At 44.5% G+C, this 23,316-nt stretch overlaps 2 protein-coding genes across 4 annotated transcripts in view; one reads left to right on the top strand and one right to left on the bottom strand.

Moving 5' to 3' along the window:
* Positions 1–190: 190 nt before the first annotated feature.
* EIF2D (eukaryotic translation initiation factor 2D) lies at positions 191–23,043 on the bottom strand. The gene is made up of 15 exons (XM_083444426.1): positions 22,803–23,043; positions 21,329–21,519; positions 19,872–19,955; positions 18,038–18,128; positions 17,068–17,175; positions 16,172–16,473; positions 14,959–15,076; positions 13,813–13,858; positions 10,454–10,557; positions 6,520–6,681; positions 6,056–6,145; positions 4,650–4,745; positions 2,918–3,038; positions 1,262–1,436; positions 191–383 (listed from the first exon to the last, which is right to left on the bottom strand). Exons 1-15 carry the CDS (start codon positions 22,856–22,858, stop codon positions 313–315), a joined length of 1,815 nt encoding a protein of 604 aa, XP_083300552.1. The 5' UTR covers positions 22,859–23,043; the 3' UTR covers positions 191–312.
* Positions 8,008–23,316, top strand: part of DYRK3 (dual specificity tyrosine phosphorylation regulated kinase 3) — a 40,980-nt gene continuing 25,671 nt past the window's right edge. The window contains exon 1 of one of the 3 annotated variants that reach the window (XM_083444399.1): positions 8,008–8,364. Coding sequence is in view for 1 of the 3 variants with exons in the window: in XM_083444395.1 (XP_083300521.1) it covers positions 8,153–8,364 (212 nt within the window). In the remaining 2 variants the exon portion in view is untranslated. The remainder of the gene's footprint in view (positions 8,365–23,316) is intronic. The other 2 variants (XM_083444395.1, XM_083444402.1) reach the window with 2 other exon arrangements.

Here is a 23,316-nt window from a genome sequence, read left to right as displayed (position 1 = left end):
ACAAACAAGGGAGGGGTAGAAACTGTACCTCACTATTCTTTTGAGTCCTGTAAAAAAGAAAAAGAAAACCAACCCCACAATCTTCAGCGGATACCCAATAGTTTACATTTGGACCTATTTGTTCTAGAACAGTGCTCAGCAAACATGCTGAGGTGTTCCACAGCAAGCTATGGAGATAGTCCAGCAAAGGTTATTGGGAAAAGTTTTATTTATAAATTCCATTATTTTATAGGTAAGGCAGCTGAATTAGTCATTTCTGTTGAATAAAATATTTATAAATAACAAAGTTCTGACTTTGATCTTCAGATCTGGCTACTTCTTCCTGCCCATCTTTGGTGCCATCTCAAGACCCTTGATGTATTTGCGGGGTATCTGGTAGTCCTCTGGAACAAAGTCAACATGTAATCAATCTGTATTTGACAGCTCAAAAGCTTAACACAATAGGACCTGCAGCTTACTAAAAGAGTAATGTGCTCTGAAAATTCTAAAGCATTGTATACTTAGGGCACTCGCCTTACTAAAAAATGTACTCCTGTGCATTTTTAATTATGAATAAATATACATAGGAAGACATTGTACTTACTCAAATGTAATGCACACCATTTTTGGACAAATTACGTCACGAAAATTAGATTTGATGGTGCATTAAATTTGCGTAAATACGGTAATGTGGCAGCCCTAATTATCCACTGAATTCAATCTGCATAAGGTTACACATGAATAAAATAACTCTGAAGGGAAAATAGCACTTTGCTTTTTAGTTTATGTATAACTGTTTTCCAACAGCCTCCTCCTCAGAATATTGTAAAATCAATTTAGGCTGCAAGTAAAGCACTATTGAATTCAATAGGATATGCTCCTGGGAAGATATTCCTAGGATTGCACTGTTAATCTAATAAGTGACTAAACCTTCAAAACATAATAAATGATGTTATGAGTTTGCCATGGATTAGGGGTGGAGAACTTCAGGCCTGGCAGCCAGACTTTGCATGCTGGGCCTTAGCCCTTTCCCTAAGCTACACCTTCCATTAGTGCTTTGCCTGGCTGGTATGTCACCTTGTGATGACGCCTCTTCTGAGCCTGAATGGAGACCGTGTGTGTGTGTGTGTGTGTGTGTGCATGCACATGTGCCAGCACCTGGCTTTTGCATTGCTGGAATATAGCCTAATGTGCAAAGGTATGTCCATTGCTCTTCCTCTGACTCCACCCACCACTAGTGTGCTGCCTTGGCAGGTTCCCTACCCCTGATAAAGATACTTACCCACCAGCAGCTTAGCAAGGTGGTGGATCTGATTGCCTTGTACCTGGACCTGTGCTCTGTCCTTTGCTCCCGGAAGTGTGGTGACAGTGGCACTCGCCTGAACTTTTAGCTGGAGAAAGTTGGCAACAGCCTGTGGGTCTAGCCCATACAGCTCAAGATTCTTAATTATGGTTACCTGCAAACCGAAAGGAAAGATGGTATTACTTGGTTGCACTAATATACAATGGTCAATCATTAGTGTGCAATTTTACTTTTGTACATTCTTACAGGCTATGTGGTATCAGCAAAGTTATTTTCATAGGGCCTTTGCCTGTGCATATTAATAATACCTATGCTTGGAAATGAATAGGAGCAGCGCATGTTTGACGGCAGGCATATTGCACAACCTATGTGATTTAAGTGAAAGGCATACATAAATGCAAGAGACTAACTGAAGCATTGGGGTAACACTATCAAGGTTCGTCCTGCTTGGGGGTGGGGTGGGGACAGTGTAGCAACAGACAACATCTTAAATGATTAGCTCATATGTTTTGCCCTAGCAGCTTAGGAGGAAGGGATGTTAATTAGGAAAGCTGGGGGTGGGGATAAATGCTAGCCAGTGGCATGGTCGGATTCACACATCACCCATTAGGGCAAAAGCAAAAGGCCCAGGCCAGGAAGCTCCTACAGAGACCACCCCACAACCAACCAACCCTTCTCTGAGGCTACTTCAGGACTTCCTTACCCAAAGAGGAAGGGAGAAGAGCCCAGGCATGCTAGCTTCTGTCCCTGGGGTTTGAAGACAGCACCACCAGCTGACTACATTTTGAAACACTAATAAAAATGAAAACTACTTTGCATTTCTTCAGAGAAAGGCAAAAAAATTACCAATGTTAAAACAGTGCAAGGGCCCATTGCACCTCTTCTGACTCCCAACCCCTGGCTGAGTCATGGATAGCACTGGGCTGAATTAATCATCTCTACCTGAAAAAATGGACAACTTTGTATTGGGTTGGTTTATTCCTAGGGTCTACCTCTTGCACCCAAGCATGCCGGATACCATCAACACCCTGGACCACCACCTTCAAGCCATAATGCTGCATCTGCGAGCTGCAGTTAGTTCAGGCCTACACACACACATATAATAAAACTATTATTCCTGTGGAACTCCCTCCCATCACATGTCAAGGAGATAAATGCTAGCCAGTTGTCAGTTGTTTTCTGTGGCAATAACTGCAGCTCTGGTAGTTATAGAAGAAGAGTTTGGATTTGATAACCCGCCTTTCACTCCCTTTAAGGAGTCTCAAAGCAGCTAACATTGTCCTTTCCCTTCCTCCCCCACAACAAACACTCTGTGAGGTGAGTGGGGCTGAGAGACTCCAGAGAAGTGTGACTGGCCCAAGGTCACCCAGCAGCTGCATGTGGAGGAGCGGAGACGCGAACCCAGCCTTCCCCGCTCTCCATGCCCCAAAAGTAGGATCATGGGCTCAACCTCTTTGTTTTCCTCTCTCTGCATAACAGGGCTGGAGACTGCTCTAGAAATGGTGTTTTCAATGGGCAAACTTTCAAAAGATAGTGCAGTATTATAAAACATTTCAAAAGGCAGACTTAAAAAAAAAAAAAAGGCAGCACAGTTTGGATGTTTCCACAGAAGACTAATTCTCTCCTTGCCCTTACCTTTTTATTGCACGATCTTTGTGCTATGTTTATATCAATGGGATCATTGTTTCCTTTCCTCACGATGGGGTCATGTCCAAAAAAAGTCACCTGATGGAAGGGCTGTAGTTTATCCAGACACCTGCCACAAAAGCAGCGCTAAGATTAAGCCGATCCAGGACAGCACAGAGGGATGGCAGCTTTCTGGCTTAGCTATTCCTGCTATACTTAAGTACCAAGAACATTTATTCAAAGACTCAGTCTGATACAGCTTGCCTTTATTCACCTCAGGGTTTTATTTATTTATTGAGTTTAAATTATTCTTCCCAATGGAGCCCAGGGTGGGAATCACAGCCATCATTTTTTAAAAGCATTCTAAAAACAGTTACAGTTAACTTAAGAATGTAAGAAAGAACTGTTATAGACAACTGCCAGGAGCAGTATTCTTCAGCCACCAAATGCCTGGGTGAAAGGTTGGTTTTAAAATTCCCTCTGAAAGTTAATAATGATGAGATGCTGATTTGCGCCCCATGTGTAGACTGTATACTAGACAACCATAGAGAGACCGACATGAATTAATTATACTTCATCTAGCAGCCTTCATCTATGTGAGACATGATGCTATTCCATAACAGGATTATTCTGGGAAAATCTCTACTTAAAGTACTATCAGTATTATGTCTTAAAAGGTTTTTGTGATTTTTAACAGATGACACTGCCAAACTGACATAGTTACGTTATTATCTTTGTACCTCTCCTAATTCCAAAGACTTTTAAAAAAGAAAATATTATGATCCTCAAAGTAACAGAAGAGAATGGGGAGTTTTAGAAGGTCCCCAAGAAGCCAAGCTTGTTGTGCTGACTTTTACGGTGGCCATGCCTGCCCATCATGGGAAGCAAATTATAAACCATGGCTTACCAGAGCAAGCAGCTGCTCACTTGCTCCCACTTTATTCTGACCCACCTGGAGCCAGGAAAAGCAAACTGTGAGGTGAGGCTTAGCATTACCAGTGAACCAGGACTCAGGGTTAGCTTCTGTCCCCAGGAAGCCAAGGTTGGTTCTTGGTCTGTGGCTTGTCATTTGGTTGGGGAGAGAAACTGCAAGTGTTGGTTTGCATGGAACACTAAGCAGAAGGTGCGGGGGGAACCTGAGGGGCCCATTCCCTTCTGGGCCATGGGCCAATTGTGGGCAGAGTCAGAGAAATAAGTGCACATTTCACTTTTGCATGGTTTATACAGACACTTGCATACCCTCGGCATCCATGCAAGCCAAAGGCACTATCGGCATTCAAGGACATGTTCTAGCCAAGCAAAAACACTTGGGAGTGTGATGGAGCAACAGTGAAGGGTGTGGCTGAAGGAGAGAGGGTGTGCTCTGGAGTCCTCAGGGCTACATTTGGCCCCCATGCCTGATGTTCCTCACCCAAGCACTAAGCCAAGCTGTGCAGTGTGCTTCTCTCTTGGCTGAAGAGTGAGTGGAGAAAGGCAAGGGGTCACTGAACAGCATGCAGTAATCCATAAGCTATGGCTTACCATGATGTGCAAATCAGGCTACTGTGTCATAAAATTCCAGTCCGCTTACATAACACAAAGCAACACAGCACTAGACCTTAGTGACAATTTTAACCTTTGAATGGTTTGGGCTTAACCTCCTTTTGCAAACATTAAAGATACCATAATACATAGTGGCCTGCATTATAGGAAATACTGAGGCAAGTATATGAAGCAGCAGTAGGAATCACTCCCCCCTCACCTGCTCAGGAGATTGTCCCATGTGAGCTTTGAAATTTCATCCTGCTCAGATTTGTCCAACAGACAATCGCACAAGATAGGATCCACCTTTATAAAGCTGTAACAAAGGAAGGCAGATTTAAAGGTCTGTTCTCAGCGTGATCACTCATCACCTGAACTGGAAATGCACCAACATCAAGAATGTGTAGCACTCTACAGATTATAAAGATTATGTTTGTCTCTTTAGCACTTTGTTGTTAAAAAGTACAAAAGGATTTCCAAAAGTCACACTGCACTTGCACTATTATGTGATAAGTTGGGTGCTAAAAGCCTTACTTGACTGCCGAAAACATGAGAAGGTGTTACATAAAACAACATGTCCTCTTTGCTTGTAGATTATGTCTGAGTATGTTGCTTGTCAAGTGCTGTTTTTGCATGTACCTCTCTTAAAGATAATTTAATGTTTAAAAATTATTTGCCAAGTTAATCAAAGGTCACCTGTTTAGCTAATCAAAACTTTTAATGATTAAGCTAACAGATCAACCTACAGAATCATATCACTAAAATAAAGTGATATGATTAATCAACTAAGATGTCTTTAATCTTGTGGCACTCCTAAATTACCCACGAGGTTACCTTACCCTACATGTGCCCTCTCGACTGCTTCGATCGGCGGAATTGGCACTCTACAGATGCCACATAACACCCACTCCATGTAAGAACTTGATCATTTAGTGGCAGCACCTGCACTTTGGAACTCCCTGCCTATTGATATCAAGCAGGTGCCTTCACTGCGTTCTTTTCAGCACCTGCTAAGAAACATTCTTGTTTAGGCAAGCCTACCTAGATGCTTAGAAAGTTGATGGGAATCCTAACTGGTTTTAGTATTTAAACTTCTTGTTAAACTATTGTACAATTTTCCTGAATGGGGTGGGGTGGGGGAGTTTTAATCAAGTGGTGCATACATTCTATGAAATAAATAACAAAATAAATCAGGAAAATGACCACTAGTTTAAAATTCTATTAGGCACAATATATGGGATACACCTGCACAAGTTTGTGAGTGTGTGTGTGTGTGTGTTTGCACACAAACTCTTGTTGAGGTTGGATATACATTTGAGCACAATCAACACTGCACTTGGGCCCATCTATACTGCAGAGGTAAATAAGAGAGGCACCAGGACAGGGTGCATGGTCCATCTGACCTGAGTGTTCACACTTGGCATAAAGAGACTTGTGATAGGAAAGAGTGCTTGCCCTTTCTAGTAGCATTTCCCACATGTTTTGACTTAGCGCTGTAATGGTGAACCACGAGCACAGGAAACTCCTGTGCAAAATCATGGCTGCAGCTATCTCTCGCTATCAGTACAGAGCAAGGAGAGTAGTGTTGCGATCTCCCTACTAAACAAGCTTTGGGGTTTTACATACTTTTTGTTTGTTTCATCAACCAACTCATTAAACTTCACATAGTTGATAACAGCATTTCTCACTTCACTGCTGGACAGGGTGTCGCCTTTCCTGGAGGAAAATTGAATCTGTGTTACTTGCTAGGTTGCACTTCGGAAGGAACAGCAAATGATCAGCTTTTGCAAATTGGCTATTTTAAGTGGGGGAAACACTCCAGTAAGGAAGCTGTTTCCTTCGTTTAGAACACCACTACCACCATACAGGAGAAATGGTCCAACCAAACCAAACTATTGAACTCAGGACCCAGAAACATTCGTGTTTTTAGATTCAGTTATTTTTCTGCCGGGCAGGCCATTCACTCTGAAGTCTGCTACACACTCACACACCCATTTAAGGACTTTCTTGGCCCATCATGTTCTGCAAGCAACAACAAGAACAACAACGTAGGGAATAAGTCAAGTGGTTCCTTTTCTTATATTACTTACTTATATCCAGACTCTTGGAATAAGGGAGCCATTTTGGATGAGATGCCATAGAGTGGTATGATTTCAGGACAGTGGTACGGCTGTTCTCCATCACCACTTCTGCTATCCTGGACAGACAATTCAGATGCTGCTATTTCAATAGGTACTACAAAAGACCTAATGCTGAAAATCAAAGCAAAATATTTCACAGAGTTTATTACCATTTCATCATGACGGCTATTCCCGTTCATGACTGAGAGACAAATGAGTATAGTGTTGCGTCCTTGTCATCTCCTAGGACATAGGCACCCAAGACCATTCCTCTCATTGCAATAACACAGTGCAAAATCCCTCAACATGTTTGCTTACACAAAGTGGAAGCACATTTCTGCCTCTGCTTCAAGATGGTCCACAGAACAGATCATCATCTTGAAGCCATATGCTCCAGCAGCAACCTAGTGTTCAATAGTGGAATGCTGTGGCACAATATGGTGTCTTGGCCTGGCCTCCCATCCTACTCTATGCTGCAGGGCTTCCAGCACGAGAGCCAGTGTGGCATAATGGTTAGTGTGTTGGACTAGGAACTGGGAAAGCAGGGTTTGAATCCCCACTCAGCCATGAACCTCACTGGGTGACCTTGGGTCAGTCACCATCTCTTAGCCTAAACTACTTCACAGGTGAAGAATGAAGAAAACCTTTGAGATCCTTGAAAGATAAAGGTGATATATAAATGTAATAAATACACAAAGCCACGGAAGACCCAGGGAAGAGAATTAGCGCACAACCCCAACTTTCTTAGCAGCAAAGGAAGATAACTGATAGCTTAGAATGAGTATCTCTGCACGTGTTCTAATATGCACAGAGGAGCCATGCAAGGACATAGGAGTGCCAGGTACATTGTGCAAAAGGAAAGGCAGTTGGAAACTGTTTTTCAGCCTGTGGGCCACAGTTTCTTCTGGGAAACCTTCCAAAGGCAACTTCCGAGGGGTAGGTGGGGTCTGAGGCAAAAGTGGGTGGAAATTGTACCTTTGTAGAGTAGGCTAGTTTCTACATACGCTTGTGCACCCATCTCGATCCTCCATCCAGATAAGCAAGAGGCATTCCAGCCAGGAAAGAAGAAATAGTGTGAATCATGACCAGTGGAGGATGTGACTTGGGGAGCATTCCAAGGGTTAAACAGCCAGATCTGGGTGGCTGCATCTGGCCCCCTGGACCTGAGGTTCCCCACCCCAAGGAATTGCATTGCACGTACCCAGGTCAATCTGATACTGGCCAGGGACAATGGCAGTCCTTCTGAAAGTTCTCTGAATAATTCTAAAGCAAGCCAAACAGAGCACCCTAGACCTGGCCTCCAAAGAAGCCAATCCCTGGAGGAGAGAAAGCGTGGAGAAATGATCCAAAGTCTTAGGTGTCTCTTTGGGCTAAGTTCCTATGTAGACCTAAACTAAAGCCCACCCGCCCCCACACACTCTGCCAAGCCTTCTCGACATCACAAGTGCCCATTGTGACAGAGCAAAGGCACAGCCCTGCCTGTTCCAGCAGATAACAGCAGGAACCTCGCCGTCCAATCTACCAAGGAGGCACACAAATGAGACCTTGTAAAAGATACTGTAAAATGCGAGCTTCACAATGCTATCTGTATGTGACATCATAGATGGGCGGGGGAGGAGACAGTGTGGAACCCCCCCGAGGGAACGAAGCCCAGCAGCCCAGCAGCAAGGAGCAGAGCCCAGACATGGTCCCCAAGGAGAAGGGAGACGACGGGCTGCAGTGCATCTTCATTACCACCAGAGCATCACCACTTCTGGTGGAAGTTGGAGGGAGGCTGGCAAAGCGAGCATGGGCAGCGGCAGGCAGAGAGGACAGGTAAGCACAGCCAGTCCAAATTTTTAAGAGGGGTTGGAGTGGGACTTCTGTGTGGGGTACGAAGGGGACGGGCCTGTAAGCCCCACCAGTCCCATCAAGCACCTCCCCATTCTCCTCCCCTTTCCTTTGCCATTGCTCTGCAACCTTTCCCATTCCCAATACTTCAGTATCTATAGGTCTGCTGACAATGCAGCCACAGGGCAAGTGAGTGGGCCCTTCCAGAGGCAATGGTGACTATAGTGGTAATAAACTGTGTCACTCTGGATACGATAAAACAGTTACGGAAGGAAAGTGGTTGGGTTTGCCAAAAACTCTTTAGTGACTTCAACAAGTGAGCATCAAGGATAGGTTTCAAAAAGGTGTGCCCTTCCCGGTTGCAGCAGTAGAGAGAAAATGAAAGCATTGCTTGCTAATTGTTTCCCTGATATGGTGCATGTCTTAAAAGGCACAAGAGTCCTAATTAGGCCTGCAGTGGTCAAAGCAGTTATGCCAGGGGTTGCCAACATATATGCCCACAGACGCCTTCCCTGGCACCCACATCCTTCGCCTGCTGACATTAGGCTTGAAGGAAGTATTCTACTGAACCCAAGAGAGAAGGTTGCTGTGTGGTGCCACAGAAGCTTTTCCACTTTGCAAATGTGCCTATGGGCCCAAAAGGTTTGGCAACCCCTGGGCTTTGCCATGCAGGCATTATCGTTGGGCTTGTTTCTTCTCCAGCAGTGATGTAATAGTATGACTCAAATGGTGAACTGTGGAAGACTGGAGCAATGGTAGAAACATTACAACTTTTTCTGAATAAGGAGAAACTAAACTGTAGCAATGGAGTTTGACAAGAAAAGGCAATTTGTTTTAGAAAAGTGTTCTGTATCTATGGACTTGACAGTAAAGCAGTGAGTTTCTAACAGCTGATGCAAACAATACCTTGGCTCAGTTTTAAAATGTGGATTTAGCAAGGGATAACTTTGTAAGTGAACATGTTTGACAGTTAAGAAACCAGGATTCTAGCCACAGCCTGGGTGATTAATGCAAACTATTGCTGTGATGTCTCCGGAATTACCTATTAACTCAGAGTTTAAGAACTGGCTTATTTAGCTTGCAACACTGGGAGTAAGTCCTACTGAATTCAAAAAGGCTTACTCCTGTTAGCTCCTTATAGGAGCAAGCACCACTGGAATCTACAGATTCTGCATTAAACCAGTAATGAAACACTCCGTTTGTGCACAGCTTCCAGCAAACAACCTCTCTTCATTATTGCAGATCTTAATATCTGTGCTGATCAAAAGTAACATGAGAAGAAGCCTAAAGCAAAGAGATGCCTGGAGCATTAGGATACATGCCCAACAACCACTGATATTTTAGTCTCCATTAATGCCCTTAATGCCTTTTGCCAACGAACTTATTATCACATTATGAAATGATACACTGTTATGATTCACCACCTGCAAAGTGGGGCTTGCTAACAGCATGCCTTCAGAGGGGCTTACTGACAGCACACATCAACTTATTGGTGCCAAAAGTGAGCCTTGTCCACCTGCCAAATTTCCGGCTTGCCAGCTAGAAAGCATAACTTTACACCTCAATGTTTGCTTCCTTTGCAAGCCATTAACAAACACACAAACACCTTGTTCCCTAATTGCCTCTGCTGTGCATTAATGCCATCCTCCTTCCTATAGTGCTTCCCAGCATGCATGTGCATGTGTGTACATACACACAAACACCCCTCTCATCCGTGGAGCTTATTATGAAGCATGTTGGATTCTCGTAAGGACATGCACATCTTTGCTCATAAATAGATCTTTCTTGTACTGCTCTTTGTGGACAGCAGCATGTTTACATTTCTGACTTCTCTAAATCAACTTGAGAGATAGCAGCTTATCTAGGATATTACCTACAATTACACATCTTCCACGCGAGAGATAAAATACCTTTCAGACCAAAGAAAAAGAGCAACATCTCTTCTAATTAGCTATTGTGCTCTTAAATGCAGCTCAGCTCATTAACCAGCATCATCACGGGAACCCAAACCATCCATTTAGATCTTCTCCCTCAGTAATTTGACTTTGTTTGCACAGAACTGAGATTCTCTTACCTTTCATGCCTCCAGTCCACATTCACAATGCTCTCTACTCCCTTATTCAGTTCCTTCACCTGGAGGATATTTTGTTGCTGCATTGACTGCAGGAACTTGGAGAACTAGAAGAGAGAGAGGCAGTTAAAACTGGGATACAATGGTTTTAATGGTAGCTTTATTGTAGCTGTGAGAGACAGAATAACAACAGGAAAACCCCCAGAAACCCAGAAGACAAATGTCAGAGATTGATGTGCATTATAATGAATGAAATAAGTACTTGATCCCCTATCAACTAGCCAGATGTCAGGCTACCTGGTATCTTCACTGTATGTAACGAGCTGAGATTAGAAGCACCTGCTGTAAGGGAGAGGTCTTACCTGTAATCTCAACTCATTACAGTACCTGTACAAAAGACACCTGTCAACAGAAGCAATCAGTCCAGCAGATTCCAAACTAGCCACCATGACCAAGACCAAAGAGCTGTCCAAGGATGTCAGGGACAGGATTGTAGACCTGCACAAGGCTGGACTGGGCTACAAGACTATTGCCAAGCAGCTTGGTGAGAAGGTGACAACAGTTGGTGCAATAATTCGCAAATGGAAGAAACACAAAATAATTGTCAACCTCCCTTGGTCTGGGGCTCCATGCAAGATCTTATCTTGTGGATTTGCAATGATCGGGAGAACGGTGATGAAGCAGCCCAGAACTACACGGGGGGAAACTTGTCAATGATCTCAGGGCAGCTGGGACCATAGTCACCATGAAAACAGTTGGTAACACACTACACCATGAAGGACTGAGATCTTGAAGAGCCCGCAAGGTCCCCTTGCTCAAGACAGCACATGTACAGGCCTGTCTGCAGTTTGCCAATGCACATCTGAATGACCCAGAGGAGAACTGGGTGAAAGTGTTGTGGTCAGATGACACCAAAACCGAGCTCAAATCAACTCGCCGTGTTTGGAGGAGGAGGAATGCTGCCTACGACCCCAAGAACACCATCCCCACAGTCAAACATGGTGGGGGACATATTATGCTTTGGGGGTGTTTTTCTGCTAAGGGGACAGGACACCTTCACTGCATCGAAGGGACGATGGATTGGGCCATGTATCATCAAATCTTGGGTGAGCACCTCCCTCCCTCAGCCAGGGCATTGAAAATGGGTCGAGGATGGGTATTCCAGCATGACAATGACCCAAAACCCATGGCCAAGGCAACAAAAGAGTGGCTCAAGAAGAAGCACATTAAGGACCTGGAGTGGCCTAGCCAGTCTCCAGACCTTAATCCCATCGACAATCTGTGGAGGCAGCTGAAGCTTCGAGTAGCTACACATCAGCCTCGAAATCTTACTGACTTGGAGAGGATCTGCAAAGAGGAGTGGGACAAAATACTGTATTTTTTGCACCATAACACTCACTTTTTTCCTCCTAGAAAGTAAGGGGAAATGTCTGTGCGTGTTATGGAGCAAATGCCTGCGGGTGGCGGGGGGGATCTGCTGCAGTCGTGAGCAGAGGATCCATGGTTCCCCTTCCTTCCCTCCTCCATGGTTACAAAGCATGGATCCACATGGATCCTCAGGATTTTTGCATTGTGCTACTCCAAACTCACTGTCAGATCACATGTCTGTGGCCACAGCATGAACCACAAAAATCATATATCCACTATTTTGTTTAGAATATTTTTTTTCTTGTTTTCCTTCTCTAAAAACTACGTGCGTGTTATGGTCTGGTGTGTGTTATAGAGTGAAAAATACAGTACCTCCTGAGATGTGTGCAAACCTGGTGGCCACCTACCAGAAACGTCTGACCTCTGTAAGTGCCAACAAGGGTTTTGCCACCAAGTACTAAGTCATCTTTTGCAAAGGGATCAAATACTTATTTCATTCATTATAATGCACATTAATCTCTGACTTTTGTCTTCTGGGTTTTTGGGGTTTTTCCTGTTGCTATTCTGTCTCTCACAGCTACAATAAACCTACCATTAAAATATGGACTGGTCATTTCTTCGTCAGAGGGCAAACGGGCAAATTTAGCAGGGGATCAAATACTTTTCGCCCTCACTGTATTATGCACATGAAAAATGAAACAAGCAGTACTCTGGTGTAATTTTTAAAGTTTGGTTTTGTTTGGATATATACCGTATTTTTCGCCCCATAGGACGCACTTTTTCCCCTCCAAAAATGAAGGGGAAATGTGTGTGCGTCCTATGGGGCGAATGCAGGCTTTCGCTGAAGCCGGGAGAGCGAGAGGCATCGGTGCGCACCGACCCCTCTCGCTCTCCAGGCTTCAGGAAGCTATCCGCAAGCCTTGCAAGCCCTGTGGGAGTTCCCACAGGCTCACAAGGCTTGCGGGCAGCAGCCTGCCGCCCGAAGCACGGGGAACCCTCCGGAGGACTCCCCGTGCTTCGGGGGCGTGTCCGCAAGCCTTGCGCGCCCGACGGGAGGTCCCGCCGAGCGCGCGAGGCTTGGGGCGGCAGCCTCCCGCCCGAAGCATGGGAGCCCTCCGGAGGACTCCCCGTGCTTCGGGGGCGTGTCCGCAAGCCTTGCGCGCCCGACGGGAGGTCCCGCCGAGCGCGCGAGGCTTGGGGCGGCAGCCTCCCGCCCGAAGCACGGGGAGCCCTCCGGAGGACTCCCCGTGCTTCGGGCGAGTGTCCGCAAGCCTTGCGCGCCCGACGGGAGGTCCCGCCGAGCGCGTGAGGCTTGGGGCGGCAGCCTCCCGCCCGAAGCACGGGGAGCCCTCCGGAGGACTCCCCGTGCTTCAGGCGAGTGTCCGCAAGCCTTGCGCGCCCGACAGGAGGTCCCGCCGAGCGCGCGAGGCTTGGGGTGGCAGCCTGCCGCCCGAAGCACGGGGAGCCCTCCAGAGGGCTCCCCTTGCTTCTGGCGGGTGTCCGCAAGGCTTGGGGCGGCAGCCGCAGCTGAGGGGGGGAAATAAATTTTTTTAATTCATTTCCCCCCCCAAAAAAACGAGGTGTGTCCTATGGGCCGGTGCGCCCTATAGGATGAAAAATACGGTATTATGTTGTAATTAAAAAAACAACAACTTATGTTTTAATGATACCTGTATAGTGTTTTTTTAAAAAAATATTTAAAACCCCGCCAATGCAATATTAGGCCAGAATTTTACAGTTGTTTTCAAATTACTATGCACACTTACTTCTTAACAAACATGTATACGATTGTGCTATTAACCAGCAAAATCATCTGAAGATTTCTCACACATCAAGGATCTACATGCACAAAGTGGCTTTGTAGGAAGGGGTCACAGCTTTGGGGCAGATGATCTGTGGTGTATGCAGAAAATCCCACATTCAATCCAATGTTTCATTATTATTTCTTTCCTCAACCTTTCACGGTACAGAAAAGGACAACAACAACTACTCACTTTTTTGTAGCTTGATTTCTTTATGTCTAGTTGTTGACCTTGTGGACTGTTGGTAGATTGAAAAGAGAAAAAAACACAATTATATGCAAGAAACAAGAGGAATTAGGCCTCTCTCATTTTTGGTGACATTTAAGAAAAAACATGTTTTGTTTCCAGGCTTCTCCCGCTAAAATATTCTTAAAACGTGGGCACACAGATTGGAAAGAATTTAAATGTCATATAAATGGAGCCTCCTTCTCCATCACAAATTCAAGCATAAGTACTTAAGAATCTGCTGAATCAGGCCGATGGCCCATCTTGCCCAATAGCCTGTTCTCACAGTGGCCAGCCAGATGCCTGTGGGAAACCTGAAAGCAGAACCTGAGCCCAAGAGCCCTCTCCCCTCCTAAGGTTTCCAGCAACTGGTATTCAGAAGCACTAGTGCCTCCGACTGTGGAGGCAGAGCTGAGCCATCAAGGCCTGTAGACTTTGATAGCCTTATCCTCCATGAATCTGTCTAATCCTCTTTTAAAGAGGTGGCCATCACTGCTTCCTATGGGAGCAAGTTCTATAGTTTAACTATGGCATTTATTTTATTTTCGTTATGCTTTTACTGGAAGAGAGCTTTAGCTCTTCCTTATGAATCATCAAGAGACAGGTGAAAACAGAATACCTTATCAAAGTTAAATCAGGCCAACACGTGAACAAAAGTTTAACCTGTGTTGTATCTTGAGTACAATGGTACCTCGGGTTAAGTACTTAATTCGTTCTGGAGGTCCGTTCTTAACCTGAAACTGTTCTTAACCTGAAGCACCACTTTAGCTAATGGGGCCTCCTGCTGCTGCTGCGTTGCCGAAGCACGATTTCTGTTCTCATCCTGAAGCAAAGTTCTTAACCCGAGGTACTATTTCTGGGTTAGCGGAGTCTGAAACCTGAAGCGTATGTAACCCAAGGTACCACTGTATGCCTTAAAGCAGACTCTGACCCATGCAGAGTTCGCCTACGAGTTCATACAGTGACAATGGCTGAGGCACAGAGTCCTGCATACATGCACGGCTTCTACTCCTGACTCTGGTGAACAGTGTTCTACAAGCACATTATGCTCCATTTCCACATTTCTCAGCCAGCAACACGGCAGCTCTGCCAGCTTGATCTTACTAAACGTACCAACATGCGAACATGTAGTTGCGGAGAAAGGTGCTGGTCAGTAGAGGGAGCTCTGACTTCTTCACTTTACATTTTAAGGCGTGGAAGAAGCATTGGTGAAGCAATGCATCCATTTGCTCTAGAAGAAAAGACAGAACCGTTTGTTCTCTACAAGCAGTGCTATTTTTCTAGAAAAAGAGGTGCCAGAACTCACCATGAACGCATCCCTTGTTCTCTTATAATGGCAATGGTGCCCACCTGAGAGGTGCTGGAACCGAGTTTTGGTGAGCTCTAGCTTAAAAAATAGCCCTCCCTGCCTGCAAGCCTTTGCACAGAACGCAACATGGCTTAGTTCACAATGTGTCCCTGCCACCTTGTGAACCTCTCAGCTCCTGCCTATGCCTACGTGTTGTTTCAGTGTTGAACAGGGAAACAATTTCAGTGCCATGCAGCGTGGTCACAAGATATGAACTTCCACATACAAGCCTTTTGGTGGCTTATCCCTCTTCTTTGTCTGTCACGAAAATATAGCCACATGAGGCAATAAATGAAAGGAAGAATGTTAAGTTCAGCATTGTCTCTACCAACATTCAGTTTCAACGGAAGAAAGCTGACACACTAGCAGTGAGCACAGAGCTTAATGAAAGCTTCTTTCACATTACAAAGTTAGTAACAAGGTATAATGCCCTATACAAGACATGGAGTGTGAAGGGGATACATTTGTTTGGATTTTGTTGCTCATCACATGCACCATCAGTGCATATGCTGCAGGGAATCATGGTTACACGTGTCCTATACACACCTTCCATCCACCCCAAAAGACTTGCATTAATTTCACACATTACATCAGGGATGTGCAGCCTACAGCCCTCCCAGACACTGTTGGACTTTAATTCCCATCAGCCCCAGCCAACATGGACAATGGTTATGGACAGTGGGAACTGTACTCCATCATTCACCTAAAATGAGGATAGAGGGCATGTGGTCCTTCAGATATTGCTGAAGGACCATCTCCCATCATCCCTGACCCTGGCCATCCTAGCTGAGGCTAATATGAGTTGAATTCCAAAGATTTCTGAAGGGTTACTGGTTCCCCATTCCTGCATTATAGGGCACATTGAAAATGCACAGAGTATATATGTTTAAGTTTGTATAAATGAGCAGTTCTGATCAAAAGGTTGTTACTAGACCTCATCTAGAATGCAAATCCCTGTATATAACCCTATAATTTTACCTTGTGGACTCCTACTGTCTTCTACCTCCTGAGGAACATCTAGGTTGTCCTCTTCAGTAGTTTCAGCAGCACCATTTTCATTAGGTTCCTCTTTTTCTGTCATGTCCACACTCTGAATAGCATCTTCCATGTTTAGATTTCTAATCCCTGTCTGCAGGCATGGGTCAATAGGGTGGCTGTTTTCCTGTGATTTGCCTTCCTCTTCTCCAGCCTCTTGCTCCTCCTCTTCAGCATCCATCATCTCTGAAGACTCTGCTTCTAAGGGGACTATTGTTGGTGGGCATGACTTGTCACCAAACTCCCTTTTTCAATTTAAAAAGAAACAACAAAAGCAAATGGCACAATAAGACTTGCCCCAAATTTCAATTTCAGCAAAACAGAAACTCAAAGCAAAAAGTCTAGACTGGGCCAGTTAAGCTATGAAGTTGTGGAGAACCATTTTCTTTACTGTAAAGATTATGAGCAAAACAATCTGGAAAAACTGACCACACCATCACATTTATTTAATACTATGCAAGGGTCAGCTGACTGCCGTAACTCCAGCAGGACCTTAATTATACAATCTCTCTCAAGTCCTTAAGCTGACTTTCAAGTAGTGTGTGGCCTAAAGTTATATTCATTCATTAAAAGTGTTTTTCAGGATGCACTATAGAAGAGTTCTCAGTGTCGCCACAACAGAAAAGGTTCAGAGTTTTCTGATTTGGTGCTGTGGAACTGAACAGTTTTTCTTAAGTGCTTGTCAAAACCATGCACCTATGCTTAGTTTCTACTTGCATCCTTCTTATACTTTGCTCAGGGCTCACCCTTCTCTAACCTGAGTCTTGGATTAGCATGGGGGCAAAAGCTAACCATGCGCTATTGTATAAACGGTCAAATAGTTTTGGTGATACACCTACCATAAGTGATCCATGTATGTATGCAGCACTGTGAAGCCTTTTCCTTTCATTCCAGCTGCCACCATCTCTGCAGTGGACATGGTAGCTATGCCAATGGCCACAGGGGCACTGAAAAGTAAAGAGTATAGCATAAAGCAAACAGCTAAATTCTTACTCCAACTAAAGCAGCTCCCAGCTAAGGAATCTCTCTCATTTCAGACATGACGACCAAACCATAGTTTGGCTGTGTTGATAACATATTTAAGGCTCTTGTGCCCCCTCTTCTGCTTGCACACCACAGTTCAACCCTGTACTTCTTGGATTTTGGTTACCACTGTTTGCAAAGTCATAGATTTCCTCTAAACAAGAATTGTTCAAACCGTGGTTTCCACTTCAGCTTTGGAAGCAAACAAGTTTGCCTGAATCAGCCATCCAAGCAAACTACGGTTACTGGAAAACAGTCTGTGTTCCAAAATATGCAAGAGGAGAAGGGAATACACAACCCTTAAGCATATTCATGAAGAGCTGAGATGTCTGAACTGGCTAATGAATAATGCCCCACAATGCGTGAAAATCAACCCTGCTGCTGGAAGCCCCAAATTGTTATGGTGAATCCATAGAAGGCATACACTGTGGCACACAATCAGAGTCAAAATAAATGGGACTCAGAAGGCATCCCTGTTTTCTACTTGCCTTCTTTTGAAATCCAAGAGGGATGGGACAATCACATATCTCTCCATTCAGGCAAGCAAAAGCCAATGGCCCATTGTAGTCAGCCAAAGGCTCTCGAGAAGGGCACAGGGCACAGCTGATGAGGGGTGAAGCCTAAGTGGGGTGCAGCCTAAGGAAAATCGTGAAGGCCAGTATGACAGGCCTGGCGGGCCACATTTGGCTGATTTTCCCACCTCAATTTCCGGTCTCAAAATGCATTCTAAGAACCCCTTCAGAAAGAGTAAATCTTTTTAGCATTAGCCTTCAGGAGAAATCATACCTGTTTCCCACCAAGGTGATGGCACAGAGAGTACCCCGATCTACCTGAGGAAGACCATAAGAGGGCACTACAACCCCTGGAAGCATTAGATCTGCGGAAAAGACCCTATATTAGCATCTTAGCAAAATCTTAAAGACACCAGTCATCCCCTTGTCCGCCACTGCTCTTTTAAAAAACAAAATTTGACAAAAATACTGCTTTCAATGTCTAGATGAAACAAGGGATTCTCTTGGATGGCTTCAAACCTCGGCCCTAATTGCCAGTGCAGCTCCGATCAGCCCTGCTACCATCAATTCTGCCGCCACAAAGCCAAAATGTATCAACTAAAATGTCAATTACACATTAGTTATAAATCACAACTTTTTCTTGAGTTTGGAACATTTTTATTAGAAACCAGGACTGAGAGATATAATACTGGCTTTCTACTTCAGGCAGTAATAAAACTGTCAGTGTTCTTTTAAAAAATAGTTAATAATAATAATAATAATAATAGTAATAGTAATTTATTATTTATACCTCTCCCATCTGGCTGGGCTTCCCCAGGCACTCTGGGCGACTTCCAACAAAATATTAAAATACAGTAAGGCATCAAACATTAAGAGCTTCTCTAAACAGGGCTGCCTTCAGACGTCTTCTAAAAGTCTGGTAGTTGTTCTCTTTGACATATGGTGGGAGGGCGTTCCACAGGGTGGGTGCCACTACCGAGAAGGCCCTCTGCCTGGTTCCCTGTAACTTAGCTTCTCGCAGTGAGGGAACCGCCAGAAGGCCCTCGGCGCTGGACCTCAGTGTCCTGATAGAACGATGAGGATGGAGACACTCCTTCAGATATACTGGACCGAGGCCGTTTAGGGCTTTAAAGGTCAGCACCAACACTTTGAATTGTGCTCGAAAACGTACTGGGAGCCAATGTAGGTCTTTCAAGACCGGTGTTATGTGGTCTCAGAGGCCACTCCCAGTCACCAGTCTAGCTGCCGCATTTTGGATTAGTTGTAGTTTCCGGGTCACCTTCAAAGGTAGAGTGCATTGCAGTAGTCCAAGTGAGAGATAACCAGAGCATGCACTACTCTGGCGAGGCAGTCTGCTGGCACATAGGGTCTCAGCCTGCGTATCAGATGGAGCTAGTAAACAGCTGCCCTGGTCACAGAATTGTCCTGCGCCTCCATGGACAGCTGTGAGTCCAAAATGACTCCCAGGCTGCACACCTGGTCCTTCAGGGGCACAGTTACCCCATTCAGGACCAGGGAGTCCTCCACACCTGCCCACCTCCTGTCTCCTGTCTCCCCAAAACAGTACTTCTGTCGTCAGAATTCAACCTCAATCTGTTAGCCGCCATCCATCCTCCAACCGCCTCCAGACACTCTGACAGGACCTTCACCGCCTTCACTGGTAAAAGGTACAAACAGGTAAAAGGCCTGCAACGTTAGAAAAAGTTTTGCTGGGTGTCTAAAAGAGTTGGTTAGAGGCATTCCATAAGCAGAGCACTACAGCTCTGGAGGCACTTTCTCTCTGGTTGTCACCCTCTTCATCTCTGATGGCAGAGGTACCCAAAGAAGAGCCTCAGAAGGAGATTCTAACATTCAAGCAGACCAGGCTTTATTTAGACATTATTTTCCTTCCTAAAGGGAAAAAAGGCCTTGAATATCTCAGTTTAAACTGTCATGTCAATGACAAAATCAATTTATTTACCTGGAAATAAACCTCACTGCCTTTCAAAGGACCTTACATCCAAGCAGCATGCTTAGGACTGCAATATAACAAGCCCAATCATGAGAACCAGCTCCACAAGGCAAATGTGCAGTGCCATGCAGAATGGCTTTGAGATCCGTTCCCTTACCTGCTCCTCCTGCTAGTTTGTGCAACACAGGTGGCCATGTGGAAAAGGCGGGGAGAAGGTGAGGATGAGACCACAGGGTGTAAACTGTTCCAAAAAGAAAACAAAATGCTTCTGGAATTCCAGCATGACACACTTTACCTGCCTCCATTCCTCAGAACTGATAACCATTAATTTGAATTTAAAATTAGGAAGTAGAGCCTGAGACAAAATATTGCAGTGTGGGAGTGCTTGTGCTCAGGATTCTAGCCAGGAGTCATTTTTCAAGATACTCCATGCTGTTCCCCTCCCCACCTTATTTTCTATTACCCTCCCCTCCCACTGCCAGCAATCAAGACAGCGCTCCATGGCATCTCAGTGCAAGTAATTCCCATTGGACTGTTCCCCTTCCCCCTGGGTTTTCCTCCCTTATGTTATTTTTAACTTCCAAACCGGGGGGGGGGGGGGGGGCAAGTCTGTTGATATCTCCCTCTTGTCTATTAAGCAATGGCACACACAGCCTCAACACTGGACATTTTCCTTTACTTAAAAGTATTTGTCTTTTTTCAGCCAGGAAAAAAATCCCAGACTGGCTTACACACATAAATAAGACAGACATAGGAACAATGATGGTAAGGAACCAGAACACACAACCTAGCTTCTGTTTCAAGATATTTAAACCCAACATGTAAAAATAATGTGCAGTGAGAAGATAGATTGGTCTAGTTCAGACACAATAATCTTCGGCCAGTAAGCCATGGTTTTTCTGCCTGAGAACAAGCTGCGTACCTCTGCGCTCCTTTATCAATCCTCTGCTCAGTATTAACTTGAACCAGTATTAACTTGAACACAGCAGGAATTGTACACCTGCTGCTGCACTCATAATTCTTTCTGAACAACCAAGGCTGGAAAGCAGAATCACCTATGAACTCTTGCCTATGCAAAAGTTAAAGAAGAGAGCCCTCTGCCTGCCACGCCATAGCATGAACTACATGAGCCCTATTCAGGCATTCACTATCCAGCTTAACTGAACACATGAGGTGGTCAGCTTAGGCTAGCTCCCCTCCCCTCACTATTCCTGCCACCCTCCACAAATTCAAGGGTGACTATCTGTAGAAAGGAAACAACTCTTGATTATGCCTTTGAAATTGTGGAGTGAGAGTGAGAGTGAGATAGAGATGGAGGAGTTTGTGTCCACTCTCCCACTCCCCTCATGTTTATTTTAGCGAAATAGTGAATGCCTAGACAGAGCTGTACTAGCAGTGTGTGTTTCAGGGAGGGACAATTTATGAATCAAAGACAGTAAGTTGCCTACCTCTGATTGAGCACATTTATACCATAACTGACACTCTTCTCATTTTAGATATGGGAAATGGAGGCTTAATATTATTTTGCAACTTGGCCAAAGTAAAACATCAAATTAAACTCAAACCTCCCCAGACCCAGAACAGCAAACTGCCTGCAGAAACATATTTCTGTACCTGTTGGATACAGTCTCTTCTCCATTTCAAAAAGGACTGGTATTCTGCCATTAGCATAGACCGTGAGAGCATCTCCTTTGTGAGCATACAGTTTAATGATATTCAGCTCTTCTTTATTCGGCACAATTTCAGATAGCTGTTCAGATGTGAGGGTGGGAAAAGTTGCTGCGACATCATTTCGTAATTTCCTCCTGCAAGGTCAACAACACAATTCCATTATCTAAATGATTAAAATCATTTTTAAAATCATTTTAAAAAAAGGTGCCCAATTATCAAAGCCATTCCATTATCTTAAATCAGGAATGCCAGGATAATGCCCATGGGTGTATGAATGTCTGCAGAGGTCCTCCCTGATGCCCACAATTCTCCTCCCCCATCTGAAACTGATTTTTAAATAAACATTCTATTGTACCCAATAGAATACTTTGGTCTATGTGTGTGGTGCCCATGACAAATTTGTGATGGCAGTTTGCAAATTTGTCATTTAACATATTCTTATTTTTGCTTGGTCTCATTTTATTATGTCTAGGGAAGTTTTTAATGTTTGATGTTTTATTGTGCTTTTAATTCTGTTGGGAGCTTCCCAGAGTGGCTGCAGAAACCCAGCCAGATGGGCAGGGTATAAAATAATAAATTATTATTAATTAATAGCAACTCTATTACTCTAAATCTTGGAGGAAGGCACATATTCAAGTTTTAAAAGACCAAAACCTTAAAAAGACCTTCTAAATATGCATGCCAGAGAAATAAAACAAAGCAACTTATTTATATCCCAACAATCACTGTGAAGCCATAACCAAAGCACTGAGCCCGGCCTTGGCTGGGGAGGGTGGGGTATAAATAAAAATTATTATTGTTATTATTATTATTACTGATCAGCTATCAATCTGTGCATTCCACATGGCGCATAAAATTAACCGTACCAAAATTGCACTCTGAGGAAGGCATAACATCATTTTTTAAAGTGTATGTTTTCTGCTAAATGTAATTTTAAGTAGCATCCTGTAAATCTTCATCATGCTTGGTTAGAAAGCATGGCTCTCTACAACCAGAGCCAGTGCTACCACTAGGCCACCTAAAACCACTAGGGCTCAGGCCTCAGAGAAGTGCAGTACTGACCTTTGAAGGGCAGAGTTTTATTCACAAGATTGTTCGATATAATTTATGTGCTAAAACATCTTCTTTTGTACTTGAGAAAGATAATCAAAGATTGTTATATTACTCAACCTTGCCATTTGAAATAAATTTAGCTGTTTCGAGTTTTGTGCTTTTCATTTTTTTTTTCTACAAGGCATCTATTTTTGAAAAGTGAAGTTTCAAATTTTTATATATTTTTTTAAAAAAATAAATTGTGGGGTATTGCAAGCAGTGAGCGTTGCCTAAGGCGCAAAACAGCCTGGCACCGGCACTGTTTAAAAACGGATTAACGACCAAGGTAAATGCCTTGAAGGAAAAGGGAACAAGACAAACTTACCTATCAGACCCTTTGACAGCAGTATTGGATTTAACTCTGAAAGCTTTGGCAAACATGGCCAAAGAAATCCCAAGGCTTCCGTTCTGGCAGGTAAAGAAATGTCGCGGTTTACTGTCCGGTGGGGCGTGGGGGGCGCGTTAGAAAACAACACCCATTAAAGCGGCACTTTAACACACAGCTGCCATAGCGTTGGTGCCGCAGCAAAATGAGTCCGTGGGGCAACAGCTTGATCTCTCCAGCCGCGGCGGCTTCCTGCTCTGGTGACGTCAGAGGCAAAGGCAGCGCGTGATAGGCTGCGCTTCCTGCCGCTTCGTTTTTGCTCTACGTAGGAAGAGAGGCTGGGCGGGATCAAGGCATCGTTTGTTGCAGCGCGAGCTCTGCTGGAATCAGGGAAAGACTCAGAATTGAACTACGTGGTTTGCTTTGAGCAGCTAGTTGCAGGATCAGGCCTTGGGCTTATTGGTGCTTGTTTGCATTCCGACTTTGCTGGTAAACCCCATTGGTTCCTGGTTTG

This window comes from Podarcis tiliguerta, assembly GCF_965153285.1.
Source record: "Podarcis tiliguerta genome assembly, chromosome: 6".
Taxonomy (NCBI): domain Eukaryota; kingdom Metazoa; phylum Chordata; class Lepidosauria; order Squamata; family Lacertidae; genus Podarcis; species Podarcis tiliguerta.
This window is presented reverse-complemented; position numbering and strand designations above follow the sequence as displayed.

Coding starts and splice junctions, on each gene's coding strand:
- EIF2D (XM_083444426.1), bottom strand. CDS start 22,858: ATGTTTGCCAAAGCTTTCAGAGTTAAATCCAATACTGCTGTCAAAGGG. Junction 21,520..22,802: donor GCTGTCAAAGGGTCTGATAG/GTAAGTTTGTCT, acceptor TTGACCTTGCAG/GAGGAAATTACGAAATGATG. Junction 13,859..14,958: donor AACTACATGTTCGCATGTTG/GTACGTTTAGTA, acceptor ATCTACCAACAG/TCCACAAGGTCAACAACTAG.